General features: G+C 34.6%; 1 protein-coding gene across 1 annotated transcript; it reads left to right on the top strand.

The window, feature by feature from the left end:
• The first annotated feature begins 1,829 nt into the window (after positions 1–1,829).
• LOC123913686 (nucleoporin NUP188) lies at positions 1,830–25,668 on the top strand. The gene is made up of 32 exons (XM_045964502.1): positions 1,830–2,225; positions 2,306–2,479; positions 3,043–3,138; positions 3,848–3,917; positions 4,054–4,184; positions 4,630–4,770; positions 4,859–5,016; positions 6,311–6,479; positions 6,561–6,659; positions 6,814–6,891; positions 6,972–7,031; positions 7,137–7,294; positions 7,422–7,623; positions 8,281–8,400; positions 13,527–13,615; positions 13,735–13,839; positions 14,038–14,136; positions 14,643–14,731; positions 16,732–16,880; positions 17,468–17,608; positions 17,700–17,807; positions 18,873–18,983; positions 19,464–19,571; positions 19,661–19,771; positions 20,551–20,726; positions 20,885–21,353; positions 21,848–21,955; positions 22,142–22,200; positions 22,578–22,956; positions 23,382–24,908; positions 25,110–25,314; positions 25,433–25,668. The coding sequence occupies exons 1-32, from the start codon at positions 2,118–2,120 to the stop codon at positions 25,513–25,515; spliced, it is 5,880 nt and encodes a 1,959-aa protein (XP_045820458.1). The 5' UTR covers positions 1,830–2,117; the 3' UTR covers positions 25,516–25,668.

The following is a 25,668-nucleotide window of genomic DNA, read 5'->3' as shown; positions in this document are numbered from 1 at the left end:
TCTCGTCATTCCTCTCACCCTGTAGCTCATTTTTTAATACTATTTACAAGTATGGAAATCTAACGAAATTACCCTTGTTGGCATTTCAATTTCGTCGAATTTGGAGTTACGATGTGTTCGGTAGACGATGTTGAATTTGAAGATCACAAGTAGATTTCTGCAGAATTAGTAATTGGACAGACCTTCACTAAAACGGTAATTAATCTCTCTCTGTAACTCCAAATTTAGCGGGGTTTGATTCTGTGGAAAGCTAACTTGATTACGGTCATTTCGGTAGTCATTTGGTGAATTATGGATCCAAATTGAGTTGTATGCGAAGCTTTGAAGTTGTGACTCGAAAGCAGATTTTTTGCAGAATTTTGGGGACATACCTTCACTAAAACGGTAATTAATCTCTCTTTGTAACTCCAAATTCAGTGGGGTTTGATTATGTGGAAAGATAACTCGATTACGGTCATTTCGGTAGCCGTTTTGTGAATTATGGATCCAAATTGAGTTGTATGCGAAGCTTTGAAGTTGTGACTCGAAAGCAGATTTTTTGCAGAATTTTGGAGGACATACCTTCACTAAAACGGTAATTAATCTCTCTTTGTAACTCCAAATTCAGTGGGGTTTGATTATGTGGAAAGATAACTCGATTACGGTCATTTCGGTATCCTTTTGGTAAATTATTGATCAAAATTGAGTTGTGTGCGAAGCTTTAAAGTTGTGACTCGAAAGCAGAATTTTAGGGGGGGCAAAATCCAACAAATTATAAAACGGGGGGGTAAAAGTCCGCGTTTTAAAATAGGGGGGGTAAAATTCCGATTTAATCAAAATAGGGGGGGCAAAACTGCATTTAAGCCATACATTTATTATATTTTTGCAATGAAATATAGTTAACATGAATAAATTTCATAGTCTAAAATAGTCAACTTTATGAATGAATATTATCGCATTCTTGATATTGTTCACTTACTCAATTACTCTAGTTTTATTTTATTTTATTTTATTTTTTCTAGACTTATTATAAGTGCTTAAAAATTGGGAATTCGAATTCCTCCAATAATATCTTTTGTAGTTACCAACTCACAAGACAATCACATACACTAGTTAATAAGACAATAGAAATTTAAATAGTGAAATGTCAAATACCCCCTTCGAAATTTCTAAATTTGTCAAATACCTCCATGAAATTTGGAAATAGGCAAATTCCCCCCTGAAATTGTAAAACGTCAATCAAATTGATAAAGAGTATGATGTTGGTGATTGATGTTTCTTGTCTACTTCTGAATCCGAATCTGATGACTTAGATTGATTTTTTGTGTGGTTAATCTTGGTTCTGATTTTGAAAGCAATGATTATGATGATGAGGATGATTCTGGTGATGATACATAGTTTTGCTGTTTTGGTTCCTTGTTATTCACCTGGTTGCAAGGAGGTTGAAGGCTCAAACAATGTGCTTTTTAAGATTGAAATTAGACGAACTAAACGGAGTAGGGGACAATTTGATTGACGTTTTACAATTTCATGAGGTATTTGTCTATTTTCAAATTTCATGGGGTATTTGACAAATTTTGAAATTTCAAAAGGGGTATTTAGCATTTCACTCAAAATTTAATGACTCATTTTGACATTTAGCAGACAACCATTTTATTTTATGGCTTTCACAATCATCTAGTTCGGAAGTCAGTTTTGATATCAAGTGATTTCAGTCATCTCCCAACATCTAGTGCGGAAGATCAAACTGTAGTCCTCCTTACCAAGTTTAACTTCAATCATCGCTGAACCAACTAACGATTAGTTAGTCACTATAATCTTTAAATGTATTGAAATGAAATCGCAAACACATTGATCAACGAAAAATACATTTAAAATTCAAAACGATCAACAAAATAGACAAAATAATTTTTCATAAATCAAAAAGTGTCTGAAAAAAAAAGTGCTTTGGCAAGACTCATTGCTTCAGTCAGAAATCGTAGAGTCCACGCAGTTCGTAGGGACACACACTCAGAGAAAGCGCGAAAAAGGGTACAATCAAATAAAAACAATTAAACTAAACCCTTTCATTTTCTGGGTTTTTCAATCGCTAGGGTTTAACTTCTCATTCGTCATCGTTTTCGTTCTCTCCTCCAACAATGGCCGATACCACCACCGTCGACGCTTCTCTCTGGTGGGACTCATTCACTATCCTCCTCACCGAGCTTGAAAATTCCTCTCTCTCCTCAGATCTCCCACTCAATTTGGTACACTTTCACTCATTTCTCACTTTCTTCACTTTGCGTTTCAATTTCTGCATTTACATTAATCCTTTTGCTGTTTTTAGGCCGAGAAGTTGAAGGAAAATCATGCTTGGTTCGTGGATATACTTTCGTGCTTCAAACCGCCCAATCAGAAATCCAAAGATGCTTTGAATTCAAAGAAACTGAAAATTGGATCTCAGCTGCTGAATATTCAACCTCACTTGAAAGATAAAGCTTTGGAAATTAGCTCCTGCTTGGTTAGTTGCTTCATCATTTCTGTTTGCGTACATTGTATCCCTTGATGATTGTTATTGTATTATCAATTTCGTTGTTATCTTCATGTTTGGGGTTTGGAAGTTTACGGTGGAGCAAAAGATTTTAAGTGCTGAGAAAAAATTCGAATTATGTTATGATATTGAAATTTGAAAAATTATCTCATGATTGGATGTAATAATAGTTATTGTTTTTAGGGACTTATTTGAGCTTACCTATTAGCATAAGTTTTGTTCGACTGTTTGAGAGAACTTATGAGAACAACTTATGATAATTTTCATAAGTTTTTTTTAGCTTCTTTTCATAAGTTTTCCAATATAACTTGTGAAAACGGCTCATAGCATATATAAAACAATTTATTTTTGTTTTATCTTTTGATATAAAAATATCTTATGTAAGCTTATACATGCAAATAAGCTGTTTATCCAAACAGACCCTTAGTCTTCTTTATTATGGGTTGGGGAATATCACCTTTTAATGTCAGTTTGTCAAGGGAATTCTGCTGATGGCTTAATGGAGGTTTTCTATTGCTTCATGTTTATTTCAGCTACTAGACGAGGTTCAGTCGTACATACTTGTTGAAAGGTCCATTGAACATAACAGTGCAGCTGCTGATTCCACGGCTCCAGAGTTTATCCACTTTGTAAGTAGCTCAAATCCTCTAGCCATTCCTTTATATAACATTGTAGTTGTATCACACTTTATAGTTTATACAATGGTCATATGTTGTGTTATTTCGTTTCAAAGGATTTGGTTGATCTATACGTTTTCACCGATGTATTTCAAATAAAATAACTGAAGTGAATTATGTGAAGTCGTTGTTTGACTTTAATTCGATTCCCAAAAAAAGGTTTGTAGGTTTTTTGTGATTGTGACATGTTTATTGTTTGAGACTTTAGAGTAGTGGTTGGGAGTTTACAGATTTGACATAATATGGAATGGCTTATAATTTTGCACACTATATATTTCATGTTAAATATTTGGGCTTTGGTAAAAGGTCTAATGCCATGCGTGTTCCATAATTTCCATGCATATGCATTCCTTTTCCTTTTAATATCTCTACAAGATCTCTCTCTGCGCACACACACATTTATCTTTAATGCATGTAGGTTATTAATATTAATTATGTTTTGCTTCTCTATTTCGCCTTTATTGCATATATGAGAGAGTTTATTTATAATATATTGCTATTTTAGCTGCTTCCGAACTACTATGTAAAGTCTTGTTTGAGAGATAAATTCATGTGTAAAATTGTTTGCTGAAAAAGTGGGGCAGAACTACTGACAGGTTTACCTGTGTGATACGCACTTTTGATATCCTATTTCTGATTTGTTTTCTATCTTGTTATGAAGATATTAGTCCAATATTACAAGGAGCGGCAGTGTTTTTTGAAGTGCATCAGGTGGATTCTCATGCATGCTAGTAAGTGTCATGTTGTTTTTATGTCTACTTGGTACTTTCTCTGTCAATTCTTTGTATGACAGACATACCTACATGTCTACTTTCTCTTAGTTGAATTTTCTTGCTGGTATTACTTAGACCTGGACATTTCATGCAGTATACATTGGTCCTGTGTCTGAAAACAATTCTGTGAAGGAGGAGGCAAAAAAGCTATTTCATGATGGACTGGAAAGTAAATTAGTATCTTTCTTGGAGTGTCTTTTATCTCGCAGTTACCCTGAGCAAATGGTATGTTCAGTTTCCATGCACAATCCTTCTTTTATTTTGCATGCCCAATAAGACGGGTAGTTAACTTGTGTTCAACATGTGATCGTCACATAGCTTAGATGTAACCTTTTCAATCTATGTGTGGGTTGTAAAATTAATAGTCAAGTTTTTTTTTTTTTTTTTGAAAAGCGAATATATTATTAACCAGTTTTCTGCACAAAAATTAATAGTCAAGTCTTATTGTATAGGATTGTTTTACCACTCTTTACATGTTCTCGAATCTCGATTAGAGTGTTATGTGTCTCCGAGTTATGTGATGTTGTACCAGTTTTGTGCAACATGTGAAACACTTAAAATTGGGATCTTTTTATGGGGATTTACTTTGTTTTCGTATGTTCGTGATGAGTTGTAACCGTAAACTTCATTGCTTGATGACTCAAATTATTGAACTGTGGAATGCTTGCAGGATGTTGCTCTTTTTACCCTATGGGCTGAGGAGACTCTAATTGAAGACAATTTGGTTTTAGACATTCTTTTCCTGGCCTATTATGACCCATTTTGTACTTGTGGTAGTGAGATATGGAAAAAGTTTGGTTCTATTTACAAGGTATACTAATATACGTCTGCTGATACTTGATTTGTTTTGTGATATTTTCATAAGTCAAATCCTTGCTCAAGATTATCTTTTGATTTAGGGGATCTTAGCGGGTGGATATAACTTGGGAAAGCTGGCAACTACTACAGAAGCACAGCAGTTGTCTTACCATGTCAAAGTTCAGCTGCTGCTTATTTTAATAGAAACCCTAAACTTGGAGACTCTTCTTCAAATGGTTCATGACGAAACACCTTACAGGTTAGACTAGTCTCTGTTTACATCAGACAGTACTTATGAGGTAAACATGCTGTGGAATTGACAGTTAGTTAAACCAATGAAATTCTACGAGTTCCAATACCATAATCTAAAACCTCATTTCTGATGGACAATTACAAATATTTTAAAAAACCATACAAGTAACTAAATAATTTTAATTTTTATCATATATAATACATAAGCTAAATAAATATATGATATATATTATATTTATATGTAAAAGACAAAACTACCCTTGTAAGAAAAGTATATTTAATTTGTTGAAAATTAATAAATTAATGTTCATAATTTTATAAATTTAATAATAATTATATTTTTAAATATTATAATTTCAATAGATTTTGAATTTTTTAAATTATATGACAAAGTTACCCTTGTGATAAAATCATACATATTTGTTAAAGTTGATTATTAATATTAATTATATTTAAAAAATATTTATATATTATTAGGTTTCAATTTTTTTAATTTAAATTATATATTATAAAGGTAAATGAATAAATTGTTTTCTTATAATATCTAAATTTTTAAACTAGAGAGACATGATAGGATAAGGTTCGGGATTAACTTATTATATCCTACTGTCTTGTTAAACACTGGATTGAGGCAAGATACGATAGCTTATCCGATCATGCCTCTCTTATCCTAGCCGTCAAACGTGCCCTTAGAGTATCTTCTAGTTTAGGAGGCAATCACGGGGCAGATGTTCCATCCTTTGAGTCTTGTCATAATTATTTCATTTCATTCATTTTCCAAGTAGAATTTTCAATTGGGAACTTGGGAAGAAATTGCATACTTTGTCCCGTTCTTCGCTGTAATATATCAAACCTAGTATTTTGTATTTTCTTTTTATTTTCATTTTATTCTATCTAGGGAATATTTTGTATTTTCTTTTTATTTTCATTTTAATCTATCTAGGGCTAGGGTGTTACAGAGGGTTTCCCTTTTGCTCCCCATTTGCTTAAAAAATAAATATATAAAACCTTCTCCTTGGTGGCTTGTACTTTTGTTACTTTTTTGGGATGTAAATTATATCTCCTAAGTCATTGCTAGAGTTCTTTGATTTACCTATAATTTAATACATTTCATTTTATTATTTCATTTGCCAGCCTTTGATATTTGTTGGCTGGAACTGTTGGTTTTAAGCCTAATTCTTCATTCCCAGTGATGCTTCCGTGGTCTTCTTAATATAGTAAATCTATAGGTGGCATGAAATTATAAGTAAAGTTGTTAATTAATGTTGTTTTTTTGTTGCAAAATCTGTTTGGATTTCCAGGAAAGGTGCATCTGCTTTCTCCTTTACTGATGTGCAAGAGATGGATGCACTAGTTTCTACTTTCAGTGTTTTTGAAATGAATGAAGCTGGTCCTTTAGTTCTAGCATGGGCAGTATTTCTTTATCTACTAACTACACTTCCCGGAAAAGAAGGGAACAACGAGCTCATAGTATGTGGTTAAGTTAATTTGAAATTTTTATTTACAACCCCAGCATCTGTGCGTATTACAAAAATGATTCTCTGCATCCAGGATATTGATCACATTGGTTATGTTCGACAAGCCTTTGATGCCGGATCATTGCATTACTGTCTTGAAATTCTTCAGTGCGATATTTTGAAGGATTATGATGTGAGTCATTCTTTCCTGGGTAGCATAAATTGTTATAATGGATGCTTTTTTTGTTAAACCTTGATTGGGGCCTTTCTTTTCTGTTATGAAGCATTCCATTTTATAATATACTAAATTGTGCTTGCATCTTTATGCTTTTCCTATGTCCATTCAGGGCCCAGTGTCTGGTTATCGCAGTGTTTTGAGGACATTCATATCTGCATTTATTGCATCTTATGAGGTCAACCTTCAGGTATGGTTGTAAACTCTGTAGTTAGCTTTAAGAAAATGTTTTACTTCTTTCTCATTTGGCCTGTTTCAACAATGGTACAGCCTGAGGACAATAACTCCACTTTGATTCTGGATATTATCTGCAAGATTTACCGTGGAGAGGTTTGGATGTATAATCATAGCCCTTCAGTTCACTCATTGCTCCAGTATCACAATATCTGCTGGTGATCATTTATTGAATAAAGGACTCTGCTCGTATACTTTCAGGAATCTCTGTGTATTCAGTTTTGGGACAAGGGAAGTCTTATTGATGGTCCAATTCGGTCTCTTCTTTGCAACCTAGAGAGTGAGTTCCCTCTCAGAACAGTAGAACTTGTTAGACTACTTTCATCCCTTTGTGAAGGAACTTGGCCTGCAGAGTGTGTGTAAGTACATTAATTTCATGTTTTTTTTTCCTTCCTGTCATCTCATATATCTCTCAACCTCGAAGGAGCATTTTTTTTTCTTCTTCAATTGTTGGCAGACTTTCTTATGGTTGGAGGTTTTCAACAGGTATACCTTTCTAGATAGTTCTGTTGGTATATCATCCTTGTTCGAGATCAGTAGTGATTTGCTAGCAGATGATGTCTACCATATTTTTGAGGCACAACAGGCAGTGCCGGTTCCTGGAATTGAAGGTTTGTTTGTTCCATCTGGAACTCGTGGGCGTGTCTTGAAAGTTGTTGGGGAGAAAACTGCCCTTGTACGATGGGAGGTGAATTTTCCATATATTGTTATTATATTTTACTTTATTTTTTAGTGCCTACTGTAACCTTATTGATGGTCTAGAATCATAAATTTTCTTCACAACCAATTTTTGGCGGTTTGGAAATAGATTACTTAAATTTTTTGTTCTTAAAATGTTATTGCTTATTCTTGTATTACTCTGTCTCCTTTTTGCCATAGATTTTGAAAAGCCAGAAAGCCCAAGAATCCTGCTTATCATATCTAGTTAAGCTGGTTCTGAAAGTTCCTAATAGAAAGAGATGGAATTTTATTTATTATTGTATACTTCTAAAAATATCAATTTATAGCTGTTCAGTGTTCACTTAAGCTTATTTTAGGCATTTGTTTTTATCTAAATTTGGTTTCAACTAAGTTACTTGCTTGCCAATCCCAAACTAGCAAAATATTTAAAAATTCTCTGTAAACTCATTGGTGACAGTTTTGCAATCTGAAATATTATTCTTTAGTGATAATAAAATAAATGCTGGTGTTTAACGTTTTCATTTGTCAAGTTATTTTGAGCTGGCAATTGTAGATGACATGTTGCTTATGTTTTATACTCATTATGAACTTAAGAGACTGTTTACATCTCATCAATATAATCTCAATTTCACAATTCCCTGCTGACACAATTTTCATTTTCTAGTATTCGCCATCTGGAGTATATGTGTTACTCCTACATTTGGCTCAAGATATGTATTTGAATAACAAGGAGGAAGTTTTTTACACTCTTGACCTGCTCAGTAGATTGGTGTCCTTTAACACTGTAAGTTGGTTAGTTTCATTGACTATTTATTTCCACTTTGATTCTTTAAAAGAATACAACCATTGCTTTATTGTTGCAACTTCTTTCATGACTGATTTATGGACGCCTCATAAACACTTAAAAACAGTCCAGTATGATATTTCTCGTTAATGGTATCGTGTGATGAGATTTGTAGAAAATAATAAGTGAATACTGTTATATGTTATTCCTCAGCTCAAGGCTGGTTTAAATAGAAAGAGTACAAACATAAAAGGAAATAATAGATAAGCTTAGAATCTCCTAGAAATAACAAACTAGGAAACTAAATATTTTCCAACACCCCCCCTCAAGTTGGTGCATAGATATCTATCATGCCCAACTTGCCGATCAAATGCTCAAAGGTGGGTCTTGCTAAACTTTTGGTCAAGATATCTGCAGTTTGCTGACTCGAAGTTACAAAAGGTAGACATATGATTCCGGCATCTAACTTCTCTTTTATGAAATGTCGATCGATCTCAATATGCTTGGTTCTGTCATGTTGAACTGGGTTATGAGCTATGCTAATAGCGGCTTTACTGTCAGAGTATAATTTCAATGGAAGCTCAATTTTCATCTTAAGCTCTTCTAGGACTCTGTGGATCCATAATCCTTCACAAATTCCTTGAGCCAATAGCTCTAAACTCAGCTTCTGCACTACTTCTTGCTACAACTCCTTGTTTCTTGCTCCTCCATGTCACAAGATTACCCCAAACATAGGTACAATATCCGGAGGTTGATCTTCTGTCAGTGACTGAACCTGCCCAATCAGCATCGGTAAAGATAGACACATTTCTTTCATTAGTCTTCTTAAAAAATAATCCCTTTCCAGGATTTGCTTTCAAATATCGCAGTATCCTATAGACTGCCTCAAGATGTTCCTCAAAAGGAGAATGCATAAACTGACTTACTACACTAACCGAGAAAGCAATGTCAGGTCTAGTGTGTGACAAATAAATCAGTTTCCCAACCAATCTCTGGTACCTTCCAGTATCAACAGGAACACTACCTTCTTCCCAAAGTTTTGCATTAGGATCCATGGGAGTATCTGCTGGTCGACATCCACTCATTCCTGTTTCTTTCAATAAATCTAGAATGTATTTTTGCTGGGAAACTACAATACCATCTTTTGATCGAGCAACCTCCATACCAAGAAAATATCTCATGGATCCCAAGTCCTTGATTTCAAAGTCTAATGCTAATTTCTCTTTAACTCTTGTCATTTCAACTATATCATCTCCAGTAAGGACGATATCATCAACATAAACAATTAGGACAGCAATTTTTCCATCTTGGGAGAACTTTGTGAACAAGGTGTGGTCAGCTTGTCCTTGAATGTACCCTTGTTTCTTCATGGAATAAGTGAACTTTTCAAACCAAGCTCTAGGAGACTGCTTTAATCCATACAAAGACTTATTTAGTTTGCATACATTTGATCCAAACTTGTCTTCAAAGCCAGGAGGAATGTCCATATATACTTCTTCTTCTAAATCACCATTGAGAAAAGCATTCTTAACATCCAACTGATGTAGGGGCCAATCTAAGTTAGCAGCAAGAGACAAGAGAATTCTGACAGTGTTCAATTTTGCAACAGGAGCAAAAGTCTCTGAGTAGTCTATACCATAAGTTTGAGTAAAACCCTTAGCCACCAATCGAGCCTTGTACCTTTCGATTGACCCATCTGAATTATACTTCACAGTAAACACCCATTTGCATCCAACCGTCTTCTTGCCATCCGGTAGTGTCATAACACTCCAGGTTTTGTTCTTTTCAAGAGCTTTCATCTCCTCAAGTATAGCTTCCCTCCACTTTGGAACTTCTAGAGCAACCTGTACATTTTTTGGAATCTCTACACTAGACAATTTTGAGGTAAAGGCAGAAAAAGACGAAGACAAATTTGAATATGATATAAAATTGGACAATGGGTATTTAGTGCAAGATCTAACAGGTTTTCTAACAGCCACAGGATCATCGATATCGGGATACAAAATACGACTCTCAGAAACAGAGATAGACTTACCTTTTCTTTTTTTAGGAAGTTGATCATCCCCCGGTTCAGATTCATGACAGTGTTGAGATGTGGACTCATCACTTTCTTTGTGATTCTTTCTCACAAAAACCTTTCCTTTCCAAGTCTTGTTTCCTGCTTCAAACTTATTATCTTTATATGACTCATTATTTTGTGGCATTTCAATTAGATCATCATTATCATTGTTTTCAAGATTCTCATTGTTTTCTTCATGAGAAAATGTAGGCTCGGATTCACCAAACTCACTACTCATAACAGGAGTAGGATTAGATAAAGAATCATGGCCATTTTTCGTTGGTGCAGAAGTATAAGTCTTAGAACTTTGTGATACCGGCAAAGATAAATTATTAAAAAAACTCATGTCCTCAGTTTGAAACGAGTTAAAAAAACTCATGTCCTCAGTTTTAGACGAATCTTCATTTAAATTTCCCCCCTGAAGATGCGTGTCAAAAAAAGGTTTGTTTTCAAAGAATGTAACATCCATGGTGACAAACATTTTCTGATTTTTTGGATCAAAACATTTATATCCCTTCTGGGTTGGAGAATACCCAACAAAAACACATTTTATAGCACGCGGTTCAAGTTTGCTAATATTCTTATGTTCATGAACAAATGCAGTGCAACCAAAGATTTTTAAGGTCAAATCGTTTGAAACACGATCATTAGGAAAACATTCTTTGAAAATATCAATTGGAGTTTTAAAATTAAGAACTTTGGAGGGCACTCTGTTAATTAAGTATGCAGCAGTTAAAACTGCTTCACCCCACAAATAATTTGGTACTTTACTTGCGAAAAGTAAAGCTCTAGCCACCTCCAACAAGTGCCTATTTTTTCTTTCTGCAACTCCATTTTGTTGGGGAGTGTTAGGACATGAACTTTGATGCACAATTCCATTTTCACGAAAAAAATCACTCAACATTGAGTTAAAATATTCTTTGCCGTTATCACTTCTAAATACTTGAATATTTGTTTGAAATTGATTTTGCACCATTTTAACAAAATCTTTTACCGCCTGACAAACGTCAGATTTCCCCTTTAACAAGTACACCCAACAAACTCTTGAGTGATCATCTATAAATGTGATAAACCATTTTTTATGAGAAAGTGTACTCGTTCGGTTAGGGCCCCAAACATCACTGTGAATAACAGAAAAAGATTTTGATGGTTTGTAGGGCTGTAATGGAAAATGAGAACGATGATGTTTTGCAAATTCACATGCTTCACATTTAAACAAAGATAAATCCTTATTACGAAATAACTCAGGAAATAAGTGTTTTAAATAAGGAAAACTAGGATGACCTAATCGTGAATGCCATAACATAACATCATCATTATTATTATTCAGAACTAAAAAAGATTCAAAGCATGAACTTATTGGTTTGGAAGGTAGTTGTGATTCAGGTTCAATGTCGAAGTAGTAGAGTCCTCCACTCTCCTTAGCACTACCAATCATCTTCCCCGAGTTCAAATCCTGAAAAACACAATGAGTACGGAAAAAATTAGTTTGACAATTTCTATCTTGGGCTAATTTACTGACAGACATGAGACTACAAGATAGATTTGGGACATGAAGAACATCTTTAAGGGTTAGACTTGGAGACAACACAACCGAACCTTTACCCGCAATGGCTGAAAAGGATCCATCCGCAATTTTTATTTTATGGTTACCCGCACATGGACTATAAGAAGAAAACAGAGTAGAATCACCAGTCATGTGATCACTTGCACCCGAATCTACTATCCAAGCACGACTGTGACTGACACTAAAAAGGGCAGAAGTACCTTTGGGGGCAACAGAGCCAGAAAGAGTGTTAGATTCAAGAATTTTGTACAGTTTGTCTAGTTGTTCCATCGTGAATGAAAGCTGAATTGAAGAAGACTGATGCTCTTGATCAGAATTACTGGCTTGGAATGTATGACCCTCACCTCCACCTTTGTTCTTCTGATTTGAAGGTCGCGGAAGACCATGTAATTTCCAACATTGAAAAATAGTATGTCCCAAACGATGACAATATTTGCATTCACGACGGTATTTGAAAGTGGATGATCGTCGTCGAGAATAAAAAAACGTCATAATTAATAATCTTAGCCAAGGAGTACCGGAAGCAGCAAAGAAAAGCAACGCTGGTGAACAGTAATCACGTGAACAGTACGTATGAACAGTGCCTCCGATGAACAGTATTTTCGAATGAACAGTAGTGCGTGAACAGTGCCACGGGTGAACAGTGTCACACACAAAATCAGTCGTCGTGGTCAGATTGTGAACACGACGGCGGCTAGGGTTTTGCGGAAGCGAGACCCCCAAAATCGGGAGCTCTCGATACCATGTAGAAAATAATAAGTGAATACTGTTATATGTTATTCCTCAGCTCAAGGCTGGTTTAAATAGAAAGAGTACAAACATAAAAGGAAATAATAGATAAGCTTAGAATCTCCTAGAAATAACAAACTAGGAAACTAAATATTTTCCAACAAGATTAAATGTGTTGAATAACGATAAACAATTGTCTTGGAGGAATCTTTTTGTCTACCTGATGAATTTGGTCATTGATAGTTTATTTTGACTTAATTGGACTGTACCTTTGTTGTTATTATTTGTTGGATCAGATTTAGTTACCATCTTGCTTCTAGTCTTTTAGTGCTGATGGTTTCATTGCCTCTTCAGCTTTGTAGTAAACTTTTCAAACATTTGGAAAAAATTAGAATGTTAATAATCCACATATTATTAGAGATGTGGATATTTTTGGTCTCCGGTTAAGTCTTTCTTTTCAGTATCATCATGCTCTCGACATTTATCAAGAGTTTGCTTTTATTATTCTGTTTTGGCGTGGGGACTATGATTGTGCTTCACTCTTTGCCTCTTTGGATATTCTGTTTCATTAAGCCTGGCTTATGAGCCTGTTTTGGTTATTTGTCATTACCAACTTGGCTAAATCAAGTATGGACATTGTTGAAACTTGAAGTTGCTTATGCTAAAATGTATTTTCAAGGAATGTAGTCCAAGCTTTATAAAATTCTTGTATTTTTCTGTATCATGACTTTGCCCCTGTTTTTTTCTCACAGATTTTCTTACTATGTGCAGGCTGTTTGTTTTGCAATGATGGACATTAGCAACTCTATGCAATTTCATGCTATTAGCCCGACGAATGAGCAGGCTGAAAAGAATGTCTGGTAAATTTTCATTTTGAATTATTGTCCTTGGTTAGTTTTATAATTATTTACTTTTTTCTCTTCACTTGCTTAGTATATGTTATATATTTTTTTACTGATTTACTGTACTTGTCTTATAGGGTGGTTGAGATGATCTGCAGTCTGGTCAAAAGCCTGCCTCAGAATTCTTATGGTGCTGCGCTTATGTCAATGGGCGTTAAAATATTGGGTATCATGTTGATTTGGTAATTGAACTTAATCTTTTAAAGAAGTTAACAATTTGTGCTAATCAAGTATTTGATCTGTATTTGTATCTCTCAAGAGTAAAATACTCATATTTGGAGGACTGTTTTAGGCTATCGCCTTGTTGGATCTTCATCTGTTTTGGAATTGATTATGTTGTCAAGAAAAAGTTTACTAATATTTTCCCCTTTCCTATCCAGCTCTCCATCTAATGTTACGGCAGTCACTCTAAATGCAAATCTATTTGATATCACTTTGCAGACAGCTGTGTTCAGTGTAAGCAATAATGGCCTATCAAGGTAAAACCCTATTTTAAAAATAGCAAGACCAAATGGGCATTTTATCATCTTCATGAAATTGACTCTGAATTGTTGTCCATGCAACAAGAAAAGGATGCTTATTGAATCTAGATTCAAATCATGAATCAGATCTTATTATGAATTAAAAGATACACAATCAATAAAATTATGACTTTTTAAGTAAATACAAGTGACTTGTGCAAAAACCATAAGTTGAGGGAAAAGTTGTGATCTGTCAGGATGAATTAAAATTCATGCTGCAAATGCGTCCACATCAATTTGTATTGATTGGGTTCAGTGTTGCTTTGAATCAAGATATGACTCATGTATGATGTATCATAAGATATTGTTAACCATAGGTTATTTTAATCCTTTGGTCCTCTATTTTATGACGTCACATTTGCTTATGCATTTTTTCTTGTGATCATGTACTCAGTGGTTTGTAGTTACTATTGTAATTAATAGAATCTAAAGTTACATCTCCCTGTCATTCTGTTTGTTTCCAGTGGGTCATGGATGCTTTCTGGTAAACTGGCTAGAATGCTATTAATTGACTGCGAGCAAAACAGTAATGACTACCCCTTGGCAATATCAGGTATGGCTAACACGACCTCTCATGCATTTTACTGTGACAACATGTCTCTTGCATTCTTGTGCTCATCTTTGAGAATCCCCCCCAAAATAAAAAATTGTGTCGCTTTTATTCTATTATATTATTTTCCCTTCTTCTGTATTCTATTTGATAGATTGAGATTGTCAACTTGGGGCCCTCAATATATCCTGATAAGATGCTACGCCTTTTCCTTTCCTGTTGCTTGATAGTGTATGCAATCGATATTTCTCTCTGCTGAGTTAGTTAACTTCTGCTACCTTGCAAATAGTTAGATTTAGCTTCTAAATTGTTTTGCTAGAGGCTTGGTCTGTAAGATCTCTATAAACCTTTTACTAGTATCAGAAAATCATTCTGTCATATTAGAAAACATTCTTCATTTCGTTCTCAAATTCTCGTAAACCTAAACTTCTTCGTGGAATCAGTGATGAAACTTGAGAACAAAGAGAGAGAATGTAAAAGTGGTGTCTCTGATTATAAATTGTATCTTACAGAGTAAACACAAGTTAAAGCTATTTATACAAATTCTTGTTAGACTAACCATCTTACAGAATAATATTTAACTACAACAGTAACAGTTAGTATAAGTTTTCAGCAACATTATCTATACTTCATTAGCCCCAGACTCAAAGTGGCCGCACCTTGAATTTGGCTGAAAGAGCACATAAGTGAGAGGAAGGCAGGGGTTTTGTGAGAGAGTCAGCAAGTTGCTCAGCAATGGGTATATGTTGAACCACTAGGGCTTTAGAAACAACCCTTTCTCAAACAGAATGTACATCTATTTTCATATGTTTAGGCCAAAGAATGTAACACAGGGTTATGTGTGATAAGGAAACAACACCGAGATTGTCACAGTAAAGTTTCAGATCAGTGAAGGAAATCTCCAGTTCTTTGAGATGAGATGGAATCCACAACAATTCTGTTGTTGAATGTGTCATGCTTCTGTAATCAGTTTCAGTGCTGGATCTTGCAACCAGAGCTTTCTTCTTGAAGCAGCGAGAAACTATATCAGAGCCAAAGGACTGATACACAGATGTAGATCTGCAGTCATCAGGGTCACCTTCTCAGTCCACATATCCTCTGAGATAAAAAATTTGCTTGACAACCCTCTGGTGATTTTCTAAAGGACGTGCCATAAACTAGATTACTTTGTTGACTCTATAAGCAATTACTGGTCTGGTTAACATGGCCACTTAAGAGCCAAGAGTGGACCCATATAACCAAGAATTAGAGACTGAATCAGTACCAAATCTTATCAGTTTACAATTACTGATCATAGGAAAATAAATACCCTTTGCTTCTAGCATATTTGCTCTAGATAATAATTACCTTGTATACTTGTCTTAAGTCAATGGAAGTTCCCCAACAGGAATATCCACATTGGCACCTATGATGCATAGGTACGGGTCCGGTACTTTAAAACTTAGATACCTGGTGGATGGTAGTGTATGCGATTACATAGATTATAAATATTAAATACCTGTTGTACACTTCACAAGTCCCATAAAATCATTTATCTTTTAAGTTTCAGAAAGAAAGGGTGACAATACTTTAAAACTATAAAACTGAATTATCAACGGTACTTTTCATTGATTGAACAATGGTAGGGGTAAATTTATTTATACAAAGAGCTTATTGCTCTGAGCAACAGAAACTAACTTAGCAGACTCAGTTACTACTGTCAGTAACTGTCTATAACAAAATGAAAAGTTATAGTGTACAATTGTACATCACTGTATGCCTATATCATGTACACTAACACCATCATGTATCAAAACGTTCGTCAGTTTATTCCTTTCAAATTCTCTTAAACCTAAACTTGTTCTGTACTTTATGACAATATATTGATGTAGAATGTAGGTCTATGCTGATTTATGTTTTCAATATAAGATTAATTCTATGGATTCCGGCATGCTTTTGTGAAGTTCTGTGTTATATTATATCATTTTTTTCCTTGGTCTCATGTTCTGGTCTGAATCTTGCAGTGCTGGACTTCACCATACAACTTGTGGAAACAGGAGTAGAGAATGATGTTCTCCTGGCATTAATCATTTTCTCTTGTCAGTATGTCCTGGTCAATCATGAGTATTGGAAATACAGAATAAAGCATATTAGATGGAAAATAACATTAAAGGTATGTCCTGCTTCTCTTTTGAAGTTGCTCAATTTTATATTGTTTTAATAATTCTTTGTGAAGTACTTCTAAGACTATGAATGGCTGCGGTGATGACAACTTTTCTGTTAGTTCTCATATCATCGGTGTACTGAATTGAACCATCAATAATACATTTTTCCATTCCTCCCAGACAGTTTTGGGGTTTCATGTTTCGTTTTTTCATTTCAATCAGCATTGGCTGTGGAGCAAATATTTTTTGACAAATACTGTGGAGCTATTTAAATGCTCTGTTCAGGATGCTTTATACGCACCTTTCATGTTGAACTTTTTATGAATGCCTCATTTTTATTGAATTATGCTGGTGTGTTTCTACTTTGTAGAAGTCCTATTAGCATATTTATTGTTCAGGAAAAGACTGTTTATGTATGTTTGATCATCGCTGTTTATCTTTCACTGTTATAGACACATATCCATGACAGTAAATTATGTGAATTAGTTTTTGGTGCTCTGAAATTTAAGTCAGTCGATTCTACTTCATTGTAGGTTGTTTACAATTAAGACTTAACAATTATTCTACTTCATTGTGCTCTGGGATACTTCTGTAGGTTCTTGAGTTGATGAAAAAGTGCATTATGTCAATGCCTTATGGGAAATTGGGTGAGATCATACACAATGTGCTGTTCTCTGATTCTTCCATCCACAACGCGCTTTTCCATATTGCTTGCACTACTGCACATGCTTTGGAGGTGACATTAGTTGAAGCCTTTTTTTTTGTTATTTCTAATTTTGTGATTGTATTTCTTATTGCTTCATCTTATTGACATTTCTTTTTAACAGAAATTGCATGCTAGCCGCTTCTTTGATCCAATGGAAATTGAAGGGTTGCAGCTTGCTATAGGTTCTGTTTTAGATATACTTTCAGAGATGACCACCAAACTTTCTAAGGTACAAAGTAAAGCCGTCAATCTTTAAGATCATTATTAATTTGAATAGAGTTCAGTCACATTTAATTACAGAATTTCATGTGATGACAATGAATTGACAAAATGCTACCTATAAGTCAATAATTTATTTTGTTGTCTGTTATTATTATTTATTATTATTAGGCTTAAATGCAGTTTTACCCCCCCTGTTTTAAAATATGGACTTTTACCCCCCCCCCCCCCCCCCCCCCCCCCGTTTTATAATTTTTTGGATTTTTCCCCCCTAAAATTCTGCTTTCGAGTCTCAACTTCAAAGCTTCGCACACAACTCAATTTGGATCAATAATTCACCAAACGGATACCGAAATGACCGTAATCGAGTTAGCTTTCCACAAAATCAAACCCCACTAAATTTGGAGTTACAAAGAGAGATTAATTACCGTTTTAGTGAAGGTCTGTCCAATTACTAATTTTGCAGAAATCTACTTCTGACCTTCAAATTCAACATCGTCTACCAAACACATCGTAACTCCAAATTCGACAAAATTGAAATGAAAACAAGGGTAATTTTGTTAGCTTTCCAGACATGTAAATACTATTAAAAAATGAGCTACATGGTGAGAGACATGACAAAAATACCAGTAGTAGTTCCATACAATAATTAATTTGGATAGACCTTCACTAAAATGATAATTAATCTCTCTGTGTAACTCCAAATTTAGTGGAGTTTGATTTTGTGGAAAACTAACTCGATTGCGGTCATTTCGGTACCAGTTTGATGAATTATGGATCCAAATTGAATTCTGTGCGAAACTTTGAAGTTGAGACTCGAAAGCAGATTTTGTGCAGAATTTTGGTGGGGAAAAATCCAAAAAATTATAAAATAAGGGGGGTAAAAGTCCGCATTTTAAAACACGGGGGTAAAATTCCGATTTAATCAAAACTGGGGGGCAAAACTGCATTTAAGCGTTATTATTATTATTATTATTATTTTTATCATTATTATAAACTTCCTGTTTCTTAAACTATTTATATTCATAACATCTTTACGTTCTGGGAATACTGATAATCATTATATGTTGTCCAGGATACATCATCCAGCATTCCTGTTTTTCTCCAGGCAGTGTTCTCAAGCACAACCAAACCAGTTCCTGTTGTCACTTCTGCTATATCGCTGATTTCATACTTCCGAGATCCTGTATGAACTCCAACTTTTCTCAAACTGGAGTATCATTATATTTTTCTGATTCTTTTTATATAGCTCTACTTGCTCTTAACAACACACTTGCAGTGGTGGTAAATGAGTTTTTATTCAACAATAATGAACATTTTCCTTTTGTTCGCTTACTTTTCTTCCATCATTTCTTGGTATGTGAACACTTCTGTGTATAAGAATTGGTAGTAATGGCATTATCTGTGTACAGTATTGGTATTAATGGCATTATAGTTACACTTGAATTGTCAGCTTGTCATTTCTCTTTTTCATGTCGTATTGCCTTTTTTTTTCATGCTTTCTTTTCCTTCATCAACTATACACCATTTCGTGCATTTGATGTCATAATATATAGGCTACATATCTTTGTTGATACTTGATAATACCTCCCTTTCAGCAAGTATATACTTGACAATACCTGATTTCCTATTGCATTGTTTGACAACAGATGTGTTGTTTATGCAGGTCATCCAACTTGGTGCTGTCAGGTTTATTTCAACATTATTTGCCACAACAGATTGTTTCCAATCATTTTCATGTGAAACCACATATTTTGCTCCAGATAATCAGGAGGTTTGGGGTGTTATTTCAATTTCTTCAATTTCATAGTTCTTTTCGTTTATAAGATTGATTTAAGCGGTGGCTTTTCTAATTGGTTTTAGATCATAAATTTGAGGCACTCTATGAGCTACATGCTGCAGGAGAAATTAGAATCAAATGAAGATCTCTTTGTTGCAACAGTTAATCTGCTTACTTCTGCAGCACATTACCAGGTTGAAATTATATATATATATATATATATATATATATATATAGTGAATTTCTTTTTTTTTTTGGATAATATATATAGTGAATTTAATAATTGGGATTTCAGATTTTTTTTTGCATAGTACAAGTTTACTTGCAATGACACCATTTTTGGTTGACTGGTTTTGGTTATACTTTTGTTTTTTTGTAAATGCTAATTACCCTAGGATTTGCATAGTAGTTGGGAAGAAAAGGGAAGGAGATGGAGGGGAGGGGAAGGAAATGAAGGGAGGATAGACTCCCACTGTATTTGAAAGTCAGAAACCTCCCAATTTAGGGGAGGCTAATAAAAACACAAGTGAAGGAGTGTTTTGGAGTGTTTTTAAAAAATCCCCAATGCCTTTCCTACATTTTATAAAACTCCTAAACAAATCAGAGGCTTATGAAGTGATGGTGGTATTGTCATTTTGGAAGCTTGTTGTAAAACAACAATGGATGTGGTGAGAAAACAGCGTGTAAAAAAGACAACACTTTATAAAGATGAACCGAGCACATGAAGGGTTGCCAAAAAATTTCACACCAATTTGAAAGGCAAAATACGGTTATTGAATTTTGGCGAGACATAAATATATCAAATAAAATAATTTCAAACCGAAGGAAATCCGGTTTTAGTGTATTGTAGTTCACCACATTACTTATTTGAGGGGCTTTACTCAACAATGAATTAATGTACTCAAGTAAACTTTTTTCGCTGTACTCAGATGTGTTAAATTATCAGTTTCTTATTTAACATATGTTTTTGCAGCCTTCTTTTATTGTTGCCATCTTGGCTCTGGGGGAGGACAATGGGGACCGTTCAAGTATTGTTGATGCAAAGCTGCAAAGAAATGAAACTTCTGTAGTACCACTTGTTTCTAAAGGTTCGAGTCTGGTGGATGCACTTATAAACTACATTGAACGGGCAGCTGATCTGATCAAAAGGTACAGTCTGGAGGGTTTTGCAGTTGGGCGAAGGGGGTTGTTTTTCTGTTTTTTGCTTTGATATTCATCCTTATGCTTATTCTTTTTGTAGATTAGCTTGCTTGACACACATTTCTTTTGAATTGGTCTTCATATTGTATTTTTATCTTTATCTCCAGTAAGCCCCGCATACTGCTTTGTGTACTTAACTTCCTGACTGCCTTATGGCAAGGGGCCCCCCAGTATGCAAATCTCTTGGAGTCTCTAAGAAGCCGTGTAAATTTCTGGAAGCACTTGGCCAATGCAATCACAAATACAGCTAGCAGTGAAACTCCTCTACTTAAGATTCTGAAAGAAGATGCACCCAATCTGGCATACAGTTTCCGTTGTCAAGCTGCCATACTGGGAATCATGGCATATGAATTATTCTTGCAGAAAAAATTGTCACACGCAGAGTCGATTGTGAAGAATACAGCTGAATCTAAGGACAAGGAGCAAAATGCCACAAAAACTGAAAAATCTAAAGCCACAGATTTTCATGATCTTCAGGGAATTTGGTTTTCATGGTTCAAAGACTCTGTTTTAGAGAAACTAATAAAAACATATACTTCTTTTAGAAATAATAATGATGCATATGATGGTGCAAAGGTTAGTCACAGGGTTCATTTTATAGCAATTCTATTGCATTACAATTCTTACATGGTACTGTGTCATAATTTTGTTATAAAGTTCAGTATATGCTCCATTCTATACTCCATCTTATTGTTGAGTTCATATATATGTGAGAATTAAGAAATAACATTGGTTTTCCTAATATGCTTGAGTGAATTAACGCCCAGCAAAATGTTTGATTTATACAGAAAGGTTACAGAGTAATAATAGTACAATATACGAGATTAGTTGTTAAAGTATCTCTATTTCCCAAGTTACATTGAACCTATTCTACTTGCTGTACAGAATCTAAAATACTTGAAAGTGGAACATTAATGTGGTTCTATTTCTAGCAACATATCTTATGTATAATACAGATCAAAAGATGAAAATTCTTTTTATTTGTGTTTTTACTTTATATGTGACTCAATTATAGATTTGCATTATAAACTTGTTTTTATTTTTAATGTTAAGTGCATGGAAATTTGCAGGTTGCCACCAGTTTATTCTGTGTTCATGTAATGTTAAAATTAGCAGTTAATGACCCTGGAAGTTTATCCGTGTCCTTGCTTCAGAAGATTAATGGAATTTTTACAAAGGTTTAACATATATTCTATTTTCATCTATGAACTTAATTTCTTCTACTTTACTATGCTAACATTTTAAATGGTAATAATCTTAATATCATAAACATCTTGATGAATATGTTAGGCTTCAAAAAGTTAAAATTTCATCCTTACGACTATTTTGTCAACATTTTCTAACACAATGTTTCTTGTTTGCAGCTGACAATTCACCCCGCTTTCTCTGAATTGCTATCTCAGTATTCACAACGTGGTTACAGGTTACTAGACTTTTTGGTTATAGTTTTAAGATCTTAAATGAAAGTTTTCTATATCAATTACATTACATGTTATCTGTGATTATCGTACCATCAATTAACAATTTATCTTGCTGCATATAATCATGCATGCCTTTTTCTTGGATATTTAATAAACTTTAGCACATTCTTGGCTCAGATTTTGCTATCACTGTATCTAAATGAATTGGACTACTGAGAATCAAGGAAACCTCATTTTTGATAAATTCTTGGTGGTTTTGAGTAAACAATCATGTCTTTTCTTCCAAATGATTCATGTCTTGACTTTATGTTATTTAACTAAAACAGGTTTATATTTTCTATATCAATCATAATATGATTGTTATTCTTAATTTGTACAGTGAGGGGAAGGAACTAAAGAAGTTGATTCTTAATGACCTTTATTATCATTTACAAGGAGAGCTTGAAGGGAGAAAAATGGGTACCGGACCCTTCAAAGAATTATCTCAGTATATTGTTCAATCAAATTTTTTGGGATCCTATCAACACCAGTTCAATGAAGATTTCTTTGCAAAGAACATGTATTTGTTTGACCTTAAACAGTTGCGAGCAGATTTGAACTTAGGTGCTTGGGATTGTTCTGATTGGAGAACATCTAAGGAGATTGCCGAAACCATGTTGCATTTCCTGCAGGATGCAAATGCAGTTATGTTGCTTTCAAGTTCAAAGCTTTCTGCATTGAAAGAGTTGATAGCTGTGTTGGCCGTCTATCATGATGATGTGAGAATCTAAACTCTTGATTTCCTTTCGTTGCATTTTCCTAACTAAACAATAGAGTTAGAAAGGTACAAATGTTGAATTGTCTGCGTACTAGCTCAACTGCTCCAATATTCTACATGATTATAAATACGAGCCCCGCAGTTGGTTTATGCATGAAGCAGTATTTGAAGATTCTAAACTATTTTATCTTTTCTTACTACGATTAAAAGTGTCAAGGGATTATTAGAAAATTGTTTTGATAATTTATTTCATAAAGTATTGACTGAAAAGCTGTTTAAACATTTATATTCCAGTTTTATTGTACTTTGGTTTCTTAATTAACTGAATTTTCTTGTTAGTTTTATTACTTTTAATAACTTTCTTCTTGGTATCCTTTGGTGGTAGCTTATATCTATTCAATATTTATTTTGTACATGATTTTGCAGTCAAAAGGGAGTGCTACTTCTGGAGAGAGAATCCCAAATGAACTCATATTAACTTGTATAGATAATATATGTCAATCGTTCCTTTCTACCATTGAGACATTATCACCAGTCCTGGATGCTTCTGAGGATTCGCTGAATATTCTTGCATGTCAAGTAGAATTACTCCTCCTGTTGACTCGAACTGTTTGCAAAGGCTTATCCGTAGACATATCACTACTTGTTATGAAATGCGCAAGTTCAGGTCTAAAACTGTTGAGTGAACTCAAGCTGTTACCTTCCAAAGCCAATTTGATCATGAAACTATTACTCACATTGCTGCTTTTGGTACTTCACTCCAACTCCCTCAATTTGCATTCTAATGTAGCAGCAGACGAAGGTTCTGGTAAGGATTTCTCAAAGGTTTCAAATGCAACCCTTGGCTTACTACCTATTCTTTGCAACTGCATTGCAACTTCTGAGCATTGCATGCTCTCCCTGTCAGCCATAGACCTGATATTGGGAAGCTTCTTGATGCCGAGGACGTGGTTACCTGTCCTGCAGAATCATCTCCAAATGCAGTTTGTTATGATTAAACTCCAAGATAAAAATTCTTCTTCCATTCCGATTATAATGAAGTTCTTTTTGACCATTGCCCAGACTAGAGGAGGTGCTGAGATGCTTTATTCTTCTGGCTTCTTATCATCTTTGAGACTGCTGTTTGCTCAGTCTGGTGAGGCTTTCTCAATAATTGGTGGACCGAATCTGAGCAGCGTATGTGAAAAGGTGGAAATACCTCAAGATATTTGGGGACTTGGATTAGCTGTGGTTACTGCTATGGTTCAATCCTTGGGAGACAGTGCTTCTGGCACTGCTATAGTGGAAAGCATGATGCCTTACTTTTTTTCAGAGAAAGCTCATCTTATCTTCAATTCTCTTGATGCCCCAGACTTCCCTTCTGAGGATCATGACAAAAAAAGACCTCGGGCACAGAGGCCATCAATTTCTTTTGCTAATCTTAAAGAAACAGAACATACTTTGATGCTCATGTGTGAGTTAGCAAAACACTGGAATTCATGGATTAAAGCAATCAAAAATGTAGATAAACCACTTAGAGAAAAGTGCATTCATCTTTTAGCCTTCGTTAGCAGGGGAAATCAACGCCTTGGGGAATCGTCAATTAGGAGTCCTCCTCTTCTGTGTCCACCTACTCTTAAAGATGATTTTGAAATTTGCTCAAAGCCTTCATATATCAACAGCAAAAATGGGTGGTTTGCTCTTTCCCCACCTGGATGTGTACCAAAACCAAAGATGTCTTCCGTTTCAAATGCATTATCTATCTATGGTCAAGCAACTGAGACTACTGATCCTGTTCCTAAAACATGCTTCTCTGACGCTGTTGCTGTACAGGTATATAAAATTACATTTCTTCTATTAAAATTCTTGTGTTTGCAAGCTGAGGGTGCTGCTAAAAGGGCTGAGGAGGTTGGCTTTGTTGATCTTGCAAATTTTCCCGAGCTTCCAATGCCAGAAATTCTGCATGGACTGCAGGTAACGCGAGCTTCACAAAATACATGTTGTTTTCATTTTTGTAATGTGTTCTGATAAAAAGAAATGCAATGTTTTGGCAATGTTTGGATTATGCAAAAGTGCAATTAATCCTTGGTTTGCACAATTAATCGTAAAGGCTCGGATGAATTTTGAAAGCAAGTAATTAGCTATACGTCTGAGCATAATTTCTTATTGGTGCAGGATCAAGCAATTGCCATTATTGTGGAGTTCTGTCAAGCCAACAAACTGACGCAATCCTTGGAAATAAAGAATGTTTGCAACTTATTGTTGCAAATACTTGAAATGGCATTGCAGTTGGAACTTTGTGTTCTACATATTTGTACCATAAGACCTGTATTAGGGCGTGTTGAGGACTTCTCAAAGGAAGCCAAATCTTTATTTAGTGGTAATATTACTCTTCATCCTTCTGTAGCTCCTGTTTGATTTTATTCCCTTTTTGTGTTTTGTAATTTAATACTCTATTTTTTGAGGAAGTTTTAATTATTTATTGATTCATTGTGCAGCGTTGGAGGGTCATGCTTTTCTGAAAGCATCGAGCAACTCTTTAAAACAGATTATAACTTGTATCTATCCAGGATTGTTGTAAGCAGAGTTTGATATGAGATTTGCTGTGGATAAAAGAGGATTGTTGATTGTACATAATTACATTTCATTCACTTAACAGCGTTCTTCTTCCACTCTTATAGTTACATTTTCCTCATGTTGATATATAAAAGTAGCTTTTGAGTTTGACAGTAAA

This window comes from Trifolium pratense, linkage group LG3, assembly GCF_020283565.1.
Source record: "Trifolium pratense cultivar HEN17-A07 linkage group LG3, ARS_RC_1.1, whole genome shotgun sequence".
In the NCBI taxonomy this organism is placed as follows: Eukaryota; Viridiplantae; Streptophyta; class Magnoliopsida; order Fabales; family Fabaceae; genus Trifolium; species Trifolium pratense.
This window is presented reverse-complemented; position numbering and strand designations above follow the sequence as displayed.